At 42.7% G+C, this 18,942-nt stretch overlaps 1 protein-coding gene across 21 annotated transcripts in view; it reads right to left on the bottom strand.

The window, feature by feature from the left end:
- Anks1b (ankyrin repeat and sterile alpha motif domain containing 1B) overlaps nt 1-17,369 on the bottom strand; it is an 867,834-nt gene extending 850,465 nt beyond the window's left edge. For 6 of the 21 annotated variants that reach the window (XM_075954277.1, XM_075954274.1, XM_075954273.1 and 3 more), the window contains exon 1: nt 16,715-16,942. In XM_075954277.1, coding sequence (XP_075810392.1) covers nt 16,715-16,848 — 134 coding nt within the window. In that variant the 5' untranslated portion in view covers nt 16,849-16,942. Of the gene's footprint in view, nt 1-16,714 lie in introns of all 21 variants that reach the window. The other 15 variants (XM_075954275.1, XM_075954278.1, XM_075954269.1 and 12 more) reach the window with 6 other exon arrangements.
- Nucleotides 17,370-18,942: the final 1,573 nt, after the last annotated feature.

Genomic DNA, 18,942 nt, shown 5'->3' on the forward strand with positions numbered 1-18,942 from the left:
CATCGGTGGAGCAACAGACGGAATCATAGACCACCCACCAGGAAGCAGTGGAAAGAACACAGCACCCCTTAGAGACTCTCCTGTCAGACTCAGAGACCTATTCCAATCATGAGAGAATATCACGTCAACCCCAAAATGATGGAATTGAGTAAGATAACTTATCCATGGTCGTGTGAAAATGGACAGTGAGATGTCTCAGCAGATAAATGACCTGTGACCGAGTCTGAGGACCCGAGTTGGATTCCTGGAAACATTAAAGTTGTTCTCTGACCTCTGCACACACATGCATGCACTTGCACAGAGTGTATACAGACACACACACACTAGTCTAGTACAATAAAAATATCCCGGAGTTACCCACGCAAATAAATGTGTAGAATTAATCATTAGGTTTATAATTATAAATACTTCTTGACTTCTTCTTTATACACTCATAGATGCACCCTGATGCTTGATCTAAATTACACTATTCTCCTTATCTAGGGCAGACGTGTTCCAAAACAGAGAATGCCTAAAATCTCAAATGGTACCAGACATGCCTACGGTAAGACCTAATTTGTAAATAAGGAGCAGGAAAAATTGACAATAACTGATTAAGTAGAATAATGATAGACTTTGTAAAAAGTTATTCAGAATTGATGAACTGTCTATTCCTGAATATTCCATCTAATGTTTTCAGACCAGATCTGACCACAACTACCTGAAACTATAAGGGTGTGTGAGTTAATCCTGTAACAGAATGAGATATATATTATCATCTTTCTCCTATGAATACAGAAACCCAAGCACAAAGAAGTTAAATAACGTAACTAGGGCTATCCAATGAGAAGAAAGCTTACGTTGAAAATCAGGACTCAAGACTTTTTCCATACCCTTCTCCCACCCCTTGTTACTGATGTAAGTGAGTGTTATGATCGGAATTAAAATGTCCCTTACACTGAAATGCTTCTGTAAGTAAAAGGACATCATTAATAGGACAAAATGGCAGCCTACAGGATGGGCAAGATCTTCCCCCAATTTCCCATCTGATAGAGGGCTAATATCCAAAATATATAAAAAACTCAAGAAACTTACATCAACAAACTAAATAATCCAATTTAAAAATGGGTAGAGATCTAAACAGAGAATTCTCAACTGAGGAATCTCAAATGGTTAAGAAGCACTTAAAGAAATGGTCACCATCCTTAGTCATCAGGGAAATGCAGAGCAAAACAACTCTGAGATTCCATCTTAAGCTGTCAGAAGGGCTAAGCTCAAAAACCACAAGTGACAGCTCAGGCTGGTGAAGATGTGGAGCAAGGAGAATATTCCTCCATTGCTGGTGGGAGTGCAAACTTGTGCAGCTACTTTGGAAGTCAATATAGAAGTTTTTCTGAAAATTGGGAATTGATCTACTTCAAGACCCAACTATACCACTCTTGGGCATATGCCAAAGAATGATCAACCATACCAAAAGGATACTTGCTCATAACTATGTTCAGAGCAGCTTTATTCATAATAGCCAGATATGGGAAACAACCTACATGTCCCTCAACTGAAGAATAATAATTTTTTTAAAATGTGGCACATTTATGCAATGGAATATTACTCACTGTTAAAAGAAAAATAATACTATGAAATCTGCAGGTGAACGGATCATACCGAGTGAGGATAACCCAGACTCAGAAAAACAAACATTTAATATATTCACTTACAAGTGGACATTAGCTGTGAAGTAAAGGATAACCATGCTACAAGACACACACCCAGAGAGGCTAAGTAACAAGGAAGGTTCAACGGGGGGACATAGGAATCTCCCCAGGAAGGGGAAAAAGAATAGATTTTGAGTGTGGATTGGTAGCATATAAGGAAGGGAACAGGAGGGATGGAGTGGAGGAAGAGAGTATTGGGAGAGACAACTGGAATTGGGGGGGGGCATTTTGTGGGCAAAGTAGATGCTCAATACAATAGGAACTCCTAGGAATCTATAAAGGGACCTTAGTGAAGTCTCCTAGTAATGGGGATACAGAACCGGAATGAGTCATCCTCAGTAACAGGCAAGGTTTCCTGTGGATGAATTGGGACCCCAAACCAGCCACAAAACCTCGACCTACAATGTGTCCTGCCTACAAGATGTGCTGGAGGAAAGGTGGCACAAAACTTGAGGGAGTAACCAACCAATGACAGGTCCAGCTTCAGCCCCTTGCCATGAAAGCAAGCCCATGACTGACACTCTTGAGGGACTAGGAACCAGACGATGGCTATCCCAGAGACCTAAGATAGAACCAGGCACAACTAAAAAAAAAAAATCCTATTAACACTCTGCTATACTTGTAGACCAGAGCCTAGCATAATCGTCATCACAGAGGCTCTATCCAGTAACTGATGGGAGCAGAGTCAGAAATCCACAACCAGACATGAAGAGGTGGAGGAAGGATTGTAGGAGCCAGAGGGGTCAAGGACATCACATGAAAACCCACAGTCTTAACTAACTAGGGATTATAGGGGCTCACAAAAATTGAACCCAAGATTAGGAAGCCTGCACAGAACTGACCTAGGCTCTCTGCATATGTTAGAATTGTGCAGCTTGATGGTCTTGTGGGACTTCTAACAGTGTTTACAGGGGCTGTGTCTGACTCTTTTGCCTATTTTTGAGACATTTTTCTTCCTACTGGATTGTCTCATCCCGCCTTCATATGAAAGGATGTAACTAGTCTTAATGCAACTTGGTACATTAAGTTTGATTACTATCCCTGGGAGGCCCACCCTTTTCTGAAATAGAGGAGGAGTAGATCTGGGGGAGAAGGATGAGGGGAGGGGCTGGGAGGAGAGGAGGGAGGGGAAACTGTATTAGGGATGTAGATATTTGAGAGAAGAATAGAAAAAAATGTCCCTCACAGGCTAACGTTTGGAGCACGTTATCCTAAGCTAATGGCTCTGTTTGGGCAGTTGTTCCTACTACATATTTATTACATCAACCCAAAAGTGGCTAATAGGAGGATATACTCCTTGAGAGGATAAAAACGAAATACAGAAAAAGCTGCTGATACAGCATAAAACTTAATGTTAGCTCCACGTCTCTGCTAACAGCAGCCAAAGAATGCTCAGGAGCAGTCAAGTTCAACCAAACGCACGAAAGAGCATCCAAAGAGGAGATGAGGAGGTTCCAAGGATGCACTGCCCGGTTCTCTGTTTTACTAGACTCCCAGATCTATTGGCTTGAGAACAATAGGTCATAAAATGAAGACCTGAAAGCTCCATATTCTCCTTCTTCATGCAAGCAAGAGAAAAAGAAAAGTCAACACCACTCAAGTGGAGACACAGTGGACGAATTGTAAAGCCATTTTTGAAGACAACTAATGTTCAATAGCATTAAAAACCCAAGAAACTTCATGGAGAAGGGGGAAGATTAGGAACCCTGCACCTCCCTGAGGACTTACTTCTTATAGGTAACTAATTCTTTCAAAGGACAGGGAAGGATGTTCTTTAATGGTGTAGAAACTGGCAAGATGCCCATGCTCCTAGAAATAACCCCTCCCCCATTCATGGTCCTGTAAGAAACCCTAATTAAACTCATAGGTTCACACACACACACACACACACACATACACAAAAGCCTACATACAAAATATGAAATTTTAATAGGACAATTGCACTATTTTTAAATAACATGGTTCACAAAGAACTATTTTGAAACTTAACTTACTCAACATTTATTTTCCAGTTTGTGTTTATCAAGAAAAAAAATATCAAAGCAAACTATCGCCCTTATTGTATAACTGTCCACAAAGAGAAGCAAAACAGAGAACTGTGTTAGCATGGAGATGTGGCGCTGTCATTTACAGGAAAAGGACTATTTATACACTAAAGTATATCGCTATTTTTATCCTTTTACCCAGAATAGATGGTGATCCTTATGTAACTAAGAAGCAAGACGGCACATGAGAAAGACCTCTGGGGTCAGCAATACCTGAATTTGAATCTTAGATCTGGTACCGACTAACTAGAACCTTGGGCAAATTATTCAACCTTCTAGATTTCCATCCTGTGGCTAAAGATGAGGTTAGTGATGACCTTATGGGCTGTTAGGAGGACAGGCTGTAGGTCACATAAAACAGTGTATCTGGGGTACATGGTCTAAGTAGTTCTTCTTCTAGATGTGTATCCTAAAGACGTGTGGAGGCCCAAAAATGTGAGCCTATTTCCACCTTGACCAAAGGTCAGAGAGTTGGAATTTACTTCTAGCCCTTTAAGGTGATTGTGTTTTGGCCTTAAACGAAGGTCCCACTTGGACTCGGGTCAGAGGGTTCTGCTCTCTCAAGGTTATTGTCAACAGGTATGGCTAATATCCAGACCTTGTATTTCCGGAATAGAGAGGTAGAGAGGTAGAGATGTTTCTACCTCAAACAAAAGTCTAAGGATCCAACTAAGGTTCCATTTCCTTTCAGGAGATAACATTGGATTCCATCCAGGGAGTGGTTTGCCTACAGAATGTTTTGGTCTAGGGTGTGAGCATGACTTGTTTTGTCCGAGCAACAAAATAAACTATGGCTGTAGCCAGTGATCTTCAACTGCTCTATGTATTCCCTTGTTGGCCGTGTTAATGCAGTTTTTTATCTTACTCCAACTTCTTAGGGTCAGGGGTATTTTAAGCAATTGGGAATTAAACGCGGGCAGTTTTAGGATTCACTGAAACTCCCCCCCCCCCCAGTATCATTCTATGTTTTTCTGTTTTATTCTTTTCAGATGTTCATACTCTCTGCTTATATTTCCAATCCCCACACCCCTACCCTGGCAAGTGGTACTTTGTCGAGGCTGGTCCCTGACAAAAAGGCAGCTTATGGAAATGGTGCCTTGCATGAAGACATTCAGACCATTATATACACAAAACAAGTAAGTCAAGACTTGCCCAAGTCGCTAACGCTAGAGAAATGCTTAGTAATAGTATATATTTCAGATCAGTGGTTCCCCCAACCTTAGTGCGTGTATGTAATTATCTGGGGAAATCTGTTCAGTGCATATTTCTAGGTATTAAACACAGAACTTCTATGGATCTGGGGTAAGATCAGGAAATCCATGCTTAACAACCATGAGTTGTCTGGGTACAGGGAGTCTCTGAAAATTCTGCACTAGACAGCCATAAAAATTACGATTATGAAGACCTTGCATTCACACTGGAAATATGTGATAGACTACCTCAATGAAAAATTCAGAATCCAGAATTGCATGCTGGAGCAGATAAGTACATAGAACACACTAAGAGAGGAAGCTTTAGCCAAAAAAAAAGATTGTGAGTAACTCTTAATTTATCCAAATTTTTCAAACAGTCATGCTATTAGCATAAGTGAATAACTGATACATTACCTAAGAAAACCAAAATGCTCATACAGAGCCACAACTTCCAAGGTAAGTTCAAACTCCTTAGGGAAACACCCAAAGTCCTTCGATCTCTTCATCTGCTTCTTGTCCATCAACGCAAACTGCTTATAACAGCGCCAATTACCGTCTATATTTCCACACTCTGTTATCAGATATACTGCTCCTTCTGCTTGAGACATCCGCCTCCCAATCACGTCCGTCCTGTAAATTTCTATCCATCCTTTAGAATTTATGCAGCGCCTCCTCTCTCAGATTCCCTGAGTACCCCCCTCGTAGAATTAAGAAGGGCTCCCTCCGGGGTTAGGGAGAAACCTGGCACTAGGGAAAGTCCCAGGATTCCACAAGGATGACCCCAGCTAAGACTCTAAGCAATAGTGAACATTGAAATCAACTTGCAACATGAAGTATTTTTTAAGGAAAAAAGTCTACCTAAAATATTTTGGTTTGAATCTCAAACCACATGAGATATTAGAACTGTTTGCATGATTCTATTCCACAGTCTGTTACCTGTAACATACAACACATGCAGACATCTAGGGAATAACTTCTGGAAACAGGCAATGAAATACGGACACTTATATATGGTTATTAATTCAATCAAAACTTTAGGGGTGTATGTAGCTCAGCGGTAAGGTGCATGTCTAACATGCCCTGTGTTTGAGCCCCAGTGACACATGCACACCGTTCTAGGGATTAACTAAGCAGTAAATTCTTTAAGAGCGTCTCTGTCAACAGCCAAGTCTCCAATAAACCCCTTTCTTTGCAGTCTTATAAGAAAGAAGGACAATGAGTTCCCTTATTTAACCCCATCCTAGGTGCCAAGCAAAGCCTACTCCATTGGTGCTGCACACCACAGCTACGCTTTTGTGCATGCCTAATGTTCTGCTGTCTCTTTCGCCAAAACAGTAGGTTTGCCTTCTTAAAACCTACTTACCAGTTGTTCACACCTCTAACTGTCAGCTCCCCAAAGCAGTTCGGAGTGAGGGGAAAGACAAAAGCACAGGGCGCTGAGTCACAGGTTAAAGGAGATAACACTGAGAGGGACAGGGCAAGGAAGATGCTGGAAGCCCACGCCAGACTCCTAACCCAAAGGTCCATATTTGTCCTTAATCTACTTCTCACAACGCAGCCCAGCTCCACTCCCCACAAGACCCACTTCCCTCTGCGCCTGTTCGCAAACACCGACCCAAAAGTGATTGGTGAACCCTTGATTCCGGTTTATGAGCTATAGTGCGTCTTTAAGGGAAGGCAAGTCGAGAACTCGAGGCATGAGCCTGAAACAGAAACTGCCGGAAAGCTGTGGAGGAACACAGCTGACAGGCTTGCTCTCCACGCCTTTGTTCAGCTTGCCTTCTTATCCCAACACAGCCCAGGGCCACCTGCCCAGGGGTGGCACAGCCCAAAGTGGGCCAATCAGTAATCCAGAAAACTCCCTCCCCCCAGGCATGCCCACAGGTGACGCTAGTTGATGTTAATTTGACAAAAAACTAACCAGCCACTTTTGCCTCCCTGGATGAGTCTGTGATAATTAGAAAAATAGAAGGCATATAATTGTTTTCTAGAAGAAAGATATGTGGGTAAGGAAGCATAAAGGAAATGAGGCACGAGGAACAGAAATACCGAGAAGGCAGCAAGACCTGAGGCTGCCTGTGTCGGCCCAAAGCCATCCGCCGAGCCTTGATCGGCTTTGGTCAGACAGTTAACCAGCGTGTGCAGACCGGAAACAGGAGTAATTACCCATACTGAATAAACTATTCTCACAGTACAACAGAATCCAAACGGACACAGCATGAAGAGAATCAACATTCCATTTTACAGCTAGATACACAAAGACACACCGCTAAATAAGAAAGCTCGACTCAGGAAACAGTTTCCGAGACTAGCACGCTGTGGACACTGTAGTAGAGTAAACCAAAGAAGACAAAATGTATTCTTTAGCCATTCTTCCTCCTCAGAGAATCCGTTCCAAAGTTTCTCTTAACTTTGCAAAAATGTAAAATCCACTTGTTAGCCTACTGGGGGAAAAAAAGAAGAAGAAAACTGAACTCTAAGGAAAGTTCCTAGAGATTAATTATTACACCGGAGATTCATTAGGTCTTCGGTGGCATTGTGCCTCTGCCTGCCTAGAATCCTTGCGTGACCTGGTTATCACACACACACACACACACACACACACACACAAGGAGAAACAAAATGCAGGTGAGTCTCCTCATATGCATTCTGCCCACACCCTCTTTTTGGAACATGAAATCATCCTTCATACTGACATATGAGTAATCAAAATATCATATTTTAATTAACTGAAATAATTCTGCAATATGATCAAACTGGAAACCAGAGACACCGAAATGTAAGAAATATTTTCCAGGTCTATAGATGGAAATTAAACCTTTTCTGCCCTTTCCTTTACATGACAGTCGGCTTCAGTGCCTGGACTGGACTGTAACATTCTCTTAGAAAGAAGACTTTGCCAAAATGACCCCAAATGCGAAACAAACTGTTTCAGGATACCACTAAACTAATCAAATCGTTTACTGTCACCTAAGAACTTAGATGATGCCCTGATGAGCATTGTACAGTTCTCCTTGAAGTGAGAGTTGCTCCCGCCATCCCGTGCTGGGTAAGAAACCACGGAGGTGCATGTACCCTAGGAACTGTGCAATGCAAAACCAGCCAGACGCAGAGAGCACAGGTAAATGGCAGAACTCTTGCTCAGCAGGTAGAAGGCCCCGGTTTTAACCCTTAGCATCACAAGGACACAGGGTGGAAAGACGGGATAACTAACAATCACTAGGCTAGCTGCACTAGCCTACTGCCACGCATCAGCCCCCACCCCCGTCATTTTAAAGAGGAAGCTAAAAACCCTGCTTTGTAGAGAAAGAGGTCAATACCAAAATTCCCTCTCCTCTCTCCTCACACCCCATCCTGCAGCTGGCACGGCTCACTCTGGCAGACACTGCTCCCTGAACATAATGGCGCAATCACCGCCTCAAACATCATTACTATCTAAAATAGATAACCCCCTCGAAACTCGACGATTTCTATAGATATAACATTTTCACGAGGTTGAACTGCTCTCTTTGTGATTTATCCCACTTAACAAATTCAGCATCTCTAAAAGCAAGTTTCTTATATAAGATTCCGAAAAACCTAACTGCCCAAATAGGTGTAAAAATTACAGGGCTCTTCCCCCCGCCCCCCTTTTTCTAGTTGCCTCTTATCTCCTTGTACCTATCACCAGAAGCTTCAGGAGTTGAATCCTAAAGTTGAGGAACTATTTGGTGACCAGAAAATTGTTGCTTCCCATCTCTTACTGATTTACTTTTTCACATGGGGACCTTAAGACCTGGATCATTTATGTTCAACAATAATTTATAAAATGTGCTCCACCTAACACCCATCTCTGTGAAGAATTAAAAAAAAAAGTAAGAAAAAATATTTAGAGTACAGTGAAGGATTCTACTGGTTTAGTAAAGTGCTGAGTGCAGGCTCTTAGCCAAGATGGGCTGTGGACTAGCCTTCCAGCGCCAGGCATGAGTTCCTTCTTATTGAGTGGATCCTAAGCCGAATCAGAGAGCTGTTGGTTACTGCCAAGACAGGTTCCACTACTGTACTCTGAGGGTCAATGCTATCATTCACAGGTGCCGTAGCTGTGTAGAACTGTTGGTTGCTTCCCTCCTTTAGACAGTCACATGACACCTTCTGGTACCATGGAAGCAAGCCCTCGGGGAAGAAGCATTCTGGTGTCTCTAGCGACAGGGACTTAGCTTCCACCTCGTGGGGGCAATAAGGACAATAGTAATCACGTGTATGTTTGGGGAGTCTCTTGGACAATGTTGACCAGCAACTCAAAAGATGATTTCTCATCCCTGGTGTTAGGGGTTTTGTAAGATGGTCTCTACTCTTAGAGAGAGCATCATCAGCCCGAATGAGAATATTTTAATTTAAGCAGATATGAATATTTATATACAAACTTAGGTATATTATATAGTCTCAACAACATGACTGCCAAAACATGAGTTCAACAAGGACAACAACAACCGGACTCGCTGAACATAGCGGACAATGAGGACTACTGAGAACTCAAGAACAATGGCAATGGGTTTCTGATCCTACTGTACGCACTGGCTTTGTAGGAGCCTAGGCAGTTTGGATGCTCACCTTACTAGACCTGGATTGAGGTGGGTGGTCCTTGGACTTTCCACAGGGCAGGGAACCCTGATTGCTCTTCAGGCTGAGGAGGGAGGGGGACTTGATTGGGGGAAGGGAAGGGAAATGGGAGGCGGTGGCGGGAAAGAGACAGAAATCTTTAATAAATAAATAAATTAAAAAAATAAAAAATACAATAGGTGTGTCAAGGAAGAAGGGGAAGGCCTCAACCCTACGGGAAAATACCATAAGCATCTAAGGAATGCTGCAAGTGGGAGAAACTGTCTTCCCCAGGGAAGACTACTCCAATTGGTTATCTAATACTAAATGATCAGTCCTGAAAACACACATACAAGTAACATTATACCAGCTGAGCACGTTATAGTTAAGAATGTATATATGGATGCATGTAACAACTAATGACAAAGAAGCCATAAATCTGAACGGCAAGGAGGGCTTTGGGGAAGGAAAGAAAAGGGAGAACTGATGTATTATATTCTCAAAAAAGAAGACCAAACAAATCTAAGGTATTAGCAAACTTCAATTGCTATATTAAAATATGAGAAATTCTTGATGTCAGTGAAAACTTAACATACATCATAACTGGTAATTACTTTTCTTTGGAATATAGGGTTGTATCCAAAAAGACATTTTTAAGGTTTTGCAAGTAAGTTTTAGAAAACAAAATTTTACATATATAAGCTGAATAGAAAAGGAGGGAGGGGACCTCAGATTTCTCTGAGAATTAAAGAGGGTGTTGAGAAGCATAATAAAAAAAGATACGTTTTCTTCTCCAGAGAAAAGGCTACTAGCTCTTTCGGGTGAGTTTGAAGAACAGAGTGTAAGAATTCACTGACGTAATCTTATGCTCTGCAGTGGGATAATGCTCTTCTACACTATAAAGATTTGTCACTCATATTGGTTTAATAAAACACTGATTGGCCAGGAGCCAAGCAGAAAGTATGGGCAGGGTGATCAGACTAGGAGAATTCTGGGAAGAGGAAAGGCAGAGAGAGATGCAGTCGCCAGCCAGACACAGGGCAAGAAAGATGAGAATGCTGCACTGAGAAAAGGTACAGAGTCACATTGCTAAACATAGATAAGGATTGTGGGTTAATTTAAGTTGTAAGAGCTAGTTAGTAATAACCCTGAGCTAAGAGTCCAAACACTTTATAATTAAGCCTCTGTGTTTCTTTGGGACTGAACAGTCACAGGACCAGGCAGGACAGAAACTTCCATCTACAATGCTCTGATAGTATAAATCTGTAGCTGGTTTTAGTCCAGTGGTTCTTAACCTCTGGGTCGTGACCCCTTTATATCCTGAATATCAGATATTTACATTACAGCTCATAAAAGTAGCAAAATTACAATTATAAAATAGCAACAAAATAATCTTATGGTGGGGGGGGTCACAACAACATGAGGAACTGTATTAAAGGGCCACAACATTAGGAAGGTTGAGAACCATTGTTTTAGACCATAATAGTTCTTGAATATATCTGACAATGCCAAGTATTTGGTTCTTTCTAATGTCTGTCTTCTGACGTCTTCCCTGAGGAGGATCATTTTCAAGCTGAAGGAGACAGACAAGTGATGCGATACATTAAGGTTCCAGGGACAAATTACAAGAGACATTAGTTTGCTTTTACAATGAGCCGTGTGGATCACTGATATGGTTAAAAGAGTAAAGGCGCTCACCACCAAGTCTCACGATCCGAGTTCAATCCCCGGGAGCAGTGGCTCTCAGCCTTCCAAATGCAGCCATTCTTTAACACAGTTCCTCACGTTGTGGTGAACCCCAACCATAAAATTATTTTCCTTGCTACTTCATAACTGTAATTCTGCTACTGTTATCGACTGTAATATAAATGTCTGATATGGAGGGTATCTGATATGCGAACCCTGTGAAAGGGTTGTTTGACCCACCCAAGGGGTCATGACCCACAGGTTGAGAACCATTAGGATCAATGTGGTGGGAAAGAAGTAGCTCCCTCACATTGTCCTCTGACCTCCACATGCAGGCACCCATGCACATATATGCCCAATAAAGAAATACATACATACATACATACACACATACATACATACATACATAGAATTTAAACTTTTAAGAAAAATAAGTATTAGAAATCCAGACCCAGAAGGTTTAGACTCAAGAAGAAGGAATTTTCATTAAATTAGGAACTACCAATGGCTCACCCCCAAACAAGCTACTGTTAAGTATGCTCATTTTTGTTGGAATTTGTAACCATACAACTAACTAATCGGTTGGCTCAAAGGAATGCCATAAACAGGCTATGAATGGATTTAGAAATTAACTAGACAATAAATACTTCACAATACTCTTACTGGTATAACAGAGAGAAACAATCGGTCTATTGATCGACTCCAAAGCAAGAATACCAGACATAAAGGCTGCCCCTTCAAGTGTATAAGACAAAAAGAGGTTCTTTAGGAATATCTTACAGAGGGTTGGATTCCAGTTATAATGTGTGTTTATCTACAGCTGATGCAGAATGGGAAGTTAATACTCTGATAAACAGACTCCAGAGTCAAAAAGACAGGCATAGGCTGCAAATACAGGGTAAAACAAGATGAAACGCACTAAGGATATCTTAGGTTCAACCAACACTTTCACGAATACCAGATGGGGGAATTATGGCTTCACGGGTTTTTAAAAGGAAAAATATTTGGAAGTTCTCATTAATAATATGAGTCAACACCAATTTTATGGCTCAGAAAATCTTGACCTATAGCAGGGTCTTAGAGCAGTAATACAGGGGTAATAATTTAATTGTACTATATTTTAATAATGCCACCTATCTTCATTACACAATCTATGAAAGCACAGATAAAGAATAAACAACCCACAGTCCCATCGCTCAAAAATGAACATTGTCTCCATTTCTACATATTAATATACACTATAAGTCTTTGCCGTTACTTTTTTATAAAAGTAGATTCAAACTATGAATCCTCTTTTACAATCAGTTGGGCTTTTATGCATCAATATATCAGCCCCCACTCCATGCTCCACTGAGTGAGACCTGGTGCATATTATTCAATTTCTTACCTCTTCTTCACATTTCAAAAGGTCATTTGGGAATTTGAGAAAAAGGTGGTTAAAATATGCACGTTTGCATTTGAACACCTAAGTGCCATTGTCCTGTAACAGCAAAGGACAAGAGCGGTTCTTCCGTGAAAAAGAACAAATTTCCAAGAAAACAATACAGTTAAATGCATGTTCCTGCAGAACTGTCTTGACAAATGAATTCAGCCACTTTTATATTGACCCATGCAGCCAAGCTACTACTAGTTGCTAGGAGCTATAGCAAAGTGGATTTCAGTTCAATAAAAAAAAATAGAATTTTTTTTATGATCACAGCTATCAAAAAGTGGAGCAGAATGAATAGAAGGCAGGCTCAGTGGAGCAAGCCTGTAATCTAGCACTGGGGAGGTTGAGGCTGGAGAGTGCTCAGCTCAAGATCAGCTGCAGAGAGAAAAAGAGCAAGAGCTCACCTCAAAAGCAGGGGAGTGCTGGGGCTGAATCTAGTCGCTGGGAATGTTAATAGTGCTGGAGATAACTAACTGGAAAAGGATTTTGCAGAGAAAATTCACACACCATGTAAGAACTTGGATTAAAGGTCTTTTTGTGCTTAAAGATTCTGATCCCAGTGAAAAGTTTACTATGGTGATGTACTACAATAAGAAATCAAGTCCACAGAGTCTCGTGTACCTTAGAGCAATGAGAGGAATCCTAACACTAATGGTGAACACCTATGTAGTCAATGCTTTTCACTTATTACTTTTTGCATCATTTAGTCCTTAACAAAACCCCAGGAACAGATACTATTATTATTTCCTTAACAAAACCCTAGGGATAGATACTATTACTATTTCCTTAACAAAACCCTAGTTACTATTACTATTTCCTTAACAAAACCCTAGTTACTATTAGTTTTTCCTTAACAAAACCCTAGATACTGTTACTTTTTCCAGCTCACCACATTTTGCAGTGTGACTCTTTGTAGCCATTTAAGGGCATTATTCTATGCACTAAAAACTACACTGTCCCTCAAGCACACCCCACAACACAGCCACAGCTTGTGTAGTAAACCACACACAAACAAAAACATCTTCTGCAAATTTTTATCTAATTAGGTCTCAAACGAGCAGTCAATGGATTTTTTTTCTTAGCAAAATAAATGCATTATTTATTTCCAGCTAAAAATCATTGTATTGTCTAAATTGACCATATACCTTAAACTTTGGAAGCAAAATAAATTCAAGCATATAACTGAAGATCAGTAAAGCAAACTGGAGTTTCAAACCCTTGTCATTGCTAATTAAGTGACCTTGGACAAGTTATTAATCTTCCAATGTCTCTTTAGCCTTTCATCTGTGAAATGAGTATTGACCTCCGGATGAGGCGTGCAAGCATTTACCCCAATCAGACACAACTGCTACACTACACAAGGAATAAAGCAGGCAGAAAAGACTGATTAACCTAATCCACAATTCAGCCCAAAACATTAGGATATTTCAAAGTGCCATTATTCAAAGTGATTGCTGGAGAAGAACACACCTCTTATTACCCTACAAGTTTCTGATTGACAATCATTAGTGAAATAAAGTGATAGCCACATAAAATATGTCTTTGAAATTCCATTTTATGCAAAAGATCATCTAAATAAAATTCAACTCCCATTTCCTTTATTCTCTCTCTCTCTCTCTCTCTCTCTCTCTCTCTCTCTCTCTCTCTCTCTCTCTCTCTCTCTCTCTCTCTCTCTTTCTGTGTGTGTGTGGGGGGGGTCCAACTGTCCTGGAATTTGCTTTGTAAATCAGGCTGGCCTCGAACTCATATAAATCCACCTGCCTCTGCCTCCCGGGTGCTGAGATTAAAGGCCTGCGCCACTACTCGGCTCCATTCTCTTTAAAGGCATGTTTTAGTGGCTAATCCAGTGTGAAACAGGTAAATGTAAGTCTGGTTTTACAACTTTATTCAAACTTTATTTTCAATATGTGCTCCTGTAAAGCCACCAGGACCAGCCAACAAAACCATAATAAAGAAAACTCACTCTAGCTGAACACTCTGGATCATGTTTTTGCTACTTAAGTATTTACTAACATGAAACACTTAGTGTTTTATCCCTAAAATGTGTCATCTATTTTTGTTGCAAAAATAACACAACTGAGGAGTGTTCAAAAGCACCATTTGTCTCCATTTGTGTCAATAAAATTAACTAAATTTCTTATTATTAATAAATTCTCATGTTTCCAAAGATACTAATTTTGAGGAACTTGGTTTAGCATAGCATCAGAATAAATTTATAATTGATGGACTGGGTGCCTTTGCAAACCCACTTTTTCACTTATAACTTAAAACTGTCACTGAACTTCTTTTCCATAAACTATCTAGGGGTAAATATTAAAACTGTAGGCGAAAATATATATAATATCTACTTGCGTTTGAAAATGAAAGAGAGTACACAGAACAGCCATCTTTTCTAAGGCCCACATAGAGAAAAAACTTCTATAAATAATCATTATTCTGAAATGAAATATTCCAACGGCGTCACTGTCACCAAGTATATATAATCGTATATGGATCTTTAAATCTCACTATTTTTTATTTCCTCTCAATTCACTGTAATATAAACTCCTTTTCCCTATAACCACCATGGTAATTTACTGGACTGTCTGATCACAACCTATGAGAACCTATGTATGTAACACATTTTCATGCAAAAGTTTGTATCAAACACTTATCAAGATCAGCACAAGGGTTCAGAGAAGCATTTCTCAACACATGGGTGGCCCCTTTGGGAGTGGAATGACCCTCTCACAGGGGTCACCTAGGACCATCAGAGAACATAGATATTATTTACATTAAAACTCAAAACAGTAGCAAAATTACAGTTAGGAAGTAGCAACAAAAATAGTTTTGTGGTTGGGAGTCACCACAACATAAGGACCTGGATTAAAGGATTGCAGCATTGGGGAGGTTGAGAACCCCTGGTTCAGAGGGTGAAAGTGCTTGCTCTCAAACCTGAGAACTGCACCATTTCTTGGATCCACATGGTGAAGGAGAGAACAGACTCTCACACACACACACCAAATAAATGTAATCCTTTTCATTTTTATGAACAGTCATACAAAATACTTTTAAGCAAGAAAATCAGTTCAGCTTTTAAGATTTTTCAATAAGCGTCATTGGGTTGCCTAAGAGATGCTTTAAGGTAAAGATATGAACGATGACAGAGGCTTCCAAAACATGTGCAGGACAAACTGAATAACCACGACCTGAGAACTAAAGAGTTTTCTTTGAATTCATCTAATGAGTGCTTTTTCAGGTTTCCTGCCTCCTCAGTGATTTCATTCGTTTAATCAACTTTCTATAGTTTCTCAAATATGCAAATGAAACCAGCTATCTCTAACTTATATTTGCTGAATAAAGATCCAGACTTTCTTTTTAACTGTCACCTTAGAGAGATTCTCTAAGCAACAGCCGTCTTACCTACCACATGTTCATCTTCTAAAGGCCTCTACTGGGTTCCACACATACTTTCTTTCCCAAGCCAGACTTCCCTGCATCCTGAGTTTCACTCAGGTAAGTCAGGATAACTGAAAGGAAGTACTGCTAACGCTGGCTGCCTAGCCAGCCTCAAGATTTACAGGCTCCCCTGTCTGACTGACAGCTCCTCGGAAGGTTCACTGTCTTTGTTTTGTGGGATCATCACCCACTGCCAATGTCTTCTGCACGAGAAAGTAGCAGCAACCCACGGAGGCTGTGGCTTTGGCAGGATAACTGCGTGCAGCCAAAACTCTCGTGTAAATAGCCCGATGGTAGGGATGGGCTTCAGGGCTGCAAACGGAAACAGTGCCGGACATGCGGGATTTTCTTCTAGCAACACCAGGACACGTACAAGTTCTGCACCAGAGCTCAGAGAAAAGTAGCTGATGGACGCATTGATGGAGAGCTAGCTATTTTAAAATTACTCAAAGAGTCTAAAGCCTCAGTCTGGCTGGGAGGCTCTTCCTCTTCACACACAAGGTCTGTTTTCCTGCCTAATTTAAGAATGAATCGCTGACACCTCCAGGTGCAATACCCTGAGGGGAGAACGTACCCATACAACGCTAACGCGGGTACACACACACACACACACACACACACACACACACACACACAGTGGGTGCCAATTCTTACCTTAGCAGATTAGACAGGGGCAGAGGTCCGGATCCACCGCCCAGGATCCCTCCTTTCCTGCCAGATAGGAGTTTCTCCACCAGAGCCACATTGCCAGTGCGAGCAGCTTCCAGCAGCTCCTGGTCCTTCCCCATAGTCTCTCACGAGTCCCCTTACAGAGTCCTTTCCGTGCTCTGGTCCTCCTCCGGGTCCACTCTCCAAAAGCCAGGGCCCTCCCCGCCCCACCCTAAGAGGATGCCAGGGCTTGAGCACGCTGTGATCCCCGCAGCAGCCCCGCACCGGGAGCTGCACGCTGTCCTCCTGTCTGTCACACGGTGCAGCTTCTACAATGGGGAGCAGCCCGTGTTTGGGTAGAGGGGCTGGCCGAGCGGCGACGCGCCCCCACAGCCACTCCCCTGCATTCCCGAGGCCTCCTTCCCGCGGGGTGGGGTGCGAGCGGGTGGGGACCGGGCCCCGGGTGCCGCTGAGGAACGAAAGGAGGACGCTGAGCTCTGAGGAAGATGCCGAGCATGCACTAAGGGAGGATGCACAGGGAAGAGGATGCTGAGCTCTGAGCAGGATGCTCGGGCGCCCAGAAGGACGATGCTCCGCACTGGGAAGAATGCTCCGCACCGAGGAGAACCCTGAGCGCGGACGAGCGGCCGCAGGAACAGTCGAGCGCGTCCTCCGGGGGGGCTGGAGCGTTAGAGCGACCGCGGCGAAGACTCGTGCGCCCGCCCGCCCGCCCGAGTGCCCAGCCTGGACTCGCCTGGGTTCCGCACCGGGCGGGCTCGGCGGTGCCGCGGCAGCGGCGATGGCGACGGCGGCGGCGGCTGTGGTGGCTGCGGCCCGCGCCAAGGCTGGGCTGTGCGAGCGAGCCGCCGCGGGTGCGAGCGGAGGGCGGCGACGGAGGCTCGGCGGCTCGGCGCGCGGGGGGCGTGTGCGCGCGGCAGGTGCGGCCCGGGGCCCGCCGTGGGGCGGGGGCGGGGGCAAGGGGGGGCAGCCCTGTGCCAGTGGGCGGGGCTCTCCTGCTCCCTCCGCTCTCCTCCCTCCTTCCCAGCTCTGCGTCCTCTCTCCCTCCTCTCGGTTCCCTCCTCTCCGCTCTCTTCTCCCCTCCCTCCCTTCTGTTCACTTCTCCGTCTCCTCCTCGGAAGAGGTTTAACTGTCTGAGTACTGGAGATGACTCTGCTGGCTGCTGAGGCGCCTTCTGTGCCTGGAGCCCCACTCAGGGATCAAACTTGAGGAAAATCTCCCACTAGGAGGTGGTGGAGAACCTGATGCTCTGAAGAAGAGCTTTGGTTGAGATTTCTGTCCCAATCCAGGATATTTCATCCTCTTGCCTTACCTCCGGTGAGAGAGTGATACCCATCCTTGGAACAGATCCAGAAGGTTTGTTTTATCCTAATTTCTGAACTACAGAATAGCTTGTGACTTTTGCAGTTTTTGTAGCGTCTTTAATCGGCCTGAATTTTAGTTGGGCTTGTGAGATCTGCTGACTTGAGCAAACACCAGAAAAAGGCTCTCATTGAAAATTCCTCCACATCCACACTAGGGAAAACATAAATGGGCATGGATGCGAGAGTTGCCTTATCTGCATGTATCATCAGCGGTTCATTGTGTGTGGCTGGCTTCATTTTGTTGGATGTTTTCCTTGCTCCCTAGAGAGAACGTACTGTTTTCTCTTGAAACTTGCTGTGGCCGCTTGTGGTCAGATGGTGGGAAAGGATGTGGTAGGTGCTTTGCTTGTGACAACTCAGTGAGCCTGGTACTGTTACTGTATATTACTCAGAACTAAAGCAGAGGTCCAGTAAAGGACAAAATGCCACACAGAGTCATTGGCTGACAAGTTATTCCTGGGTGCCAGGGAGATGGCTCAGCAGGCAAAAATGCGCTTATGCCAGGCAAGGGCCTGAGTTCAGCCTCAGGAACCCTCATAGTAAAAGGAGAGAACTGGCTCCACCAAGTCCTCTGGCCTTCACACATCATGATACATGTTTATACACAGAGACATATACACACACACTGTGTGTGTGCTCCCATAAGCAATCACATATAAATAGATGGATGGATGGATAGATTCATAGATACATAAATAGATGAGATAGATAGATAGATAGATACATAGATACATAGATACATAGATAGATACATAGATAGATACATAGATAGATACATAGATAGATACATAGATACATAGATAGATCAATAGATAGATAGATAAATGGGCTGGAGAGATAGCTCAGCAGTCA

Source organism: Microtus pennsylvanicus, chromosome 20, assembly GCF_037038515.1.
Source record: "Microtus pennsylvanicus isolate mMicPen1 chromosome 20, mMicPen1.hap1, whole genome shotgun sequence".
Lineage (NCBI taxonomy): Eukaryota > Metazoa > Chordata > Mammalia > Rodentia > Cricetidae > Microtus > Microtus pennsylvanicus.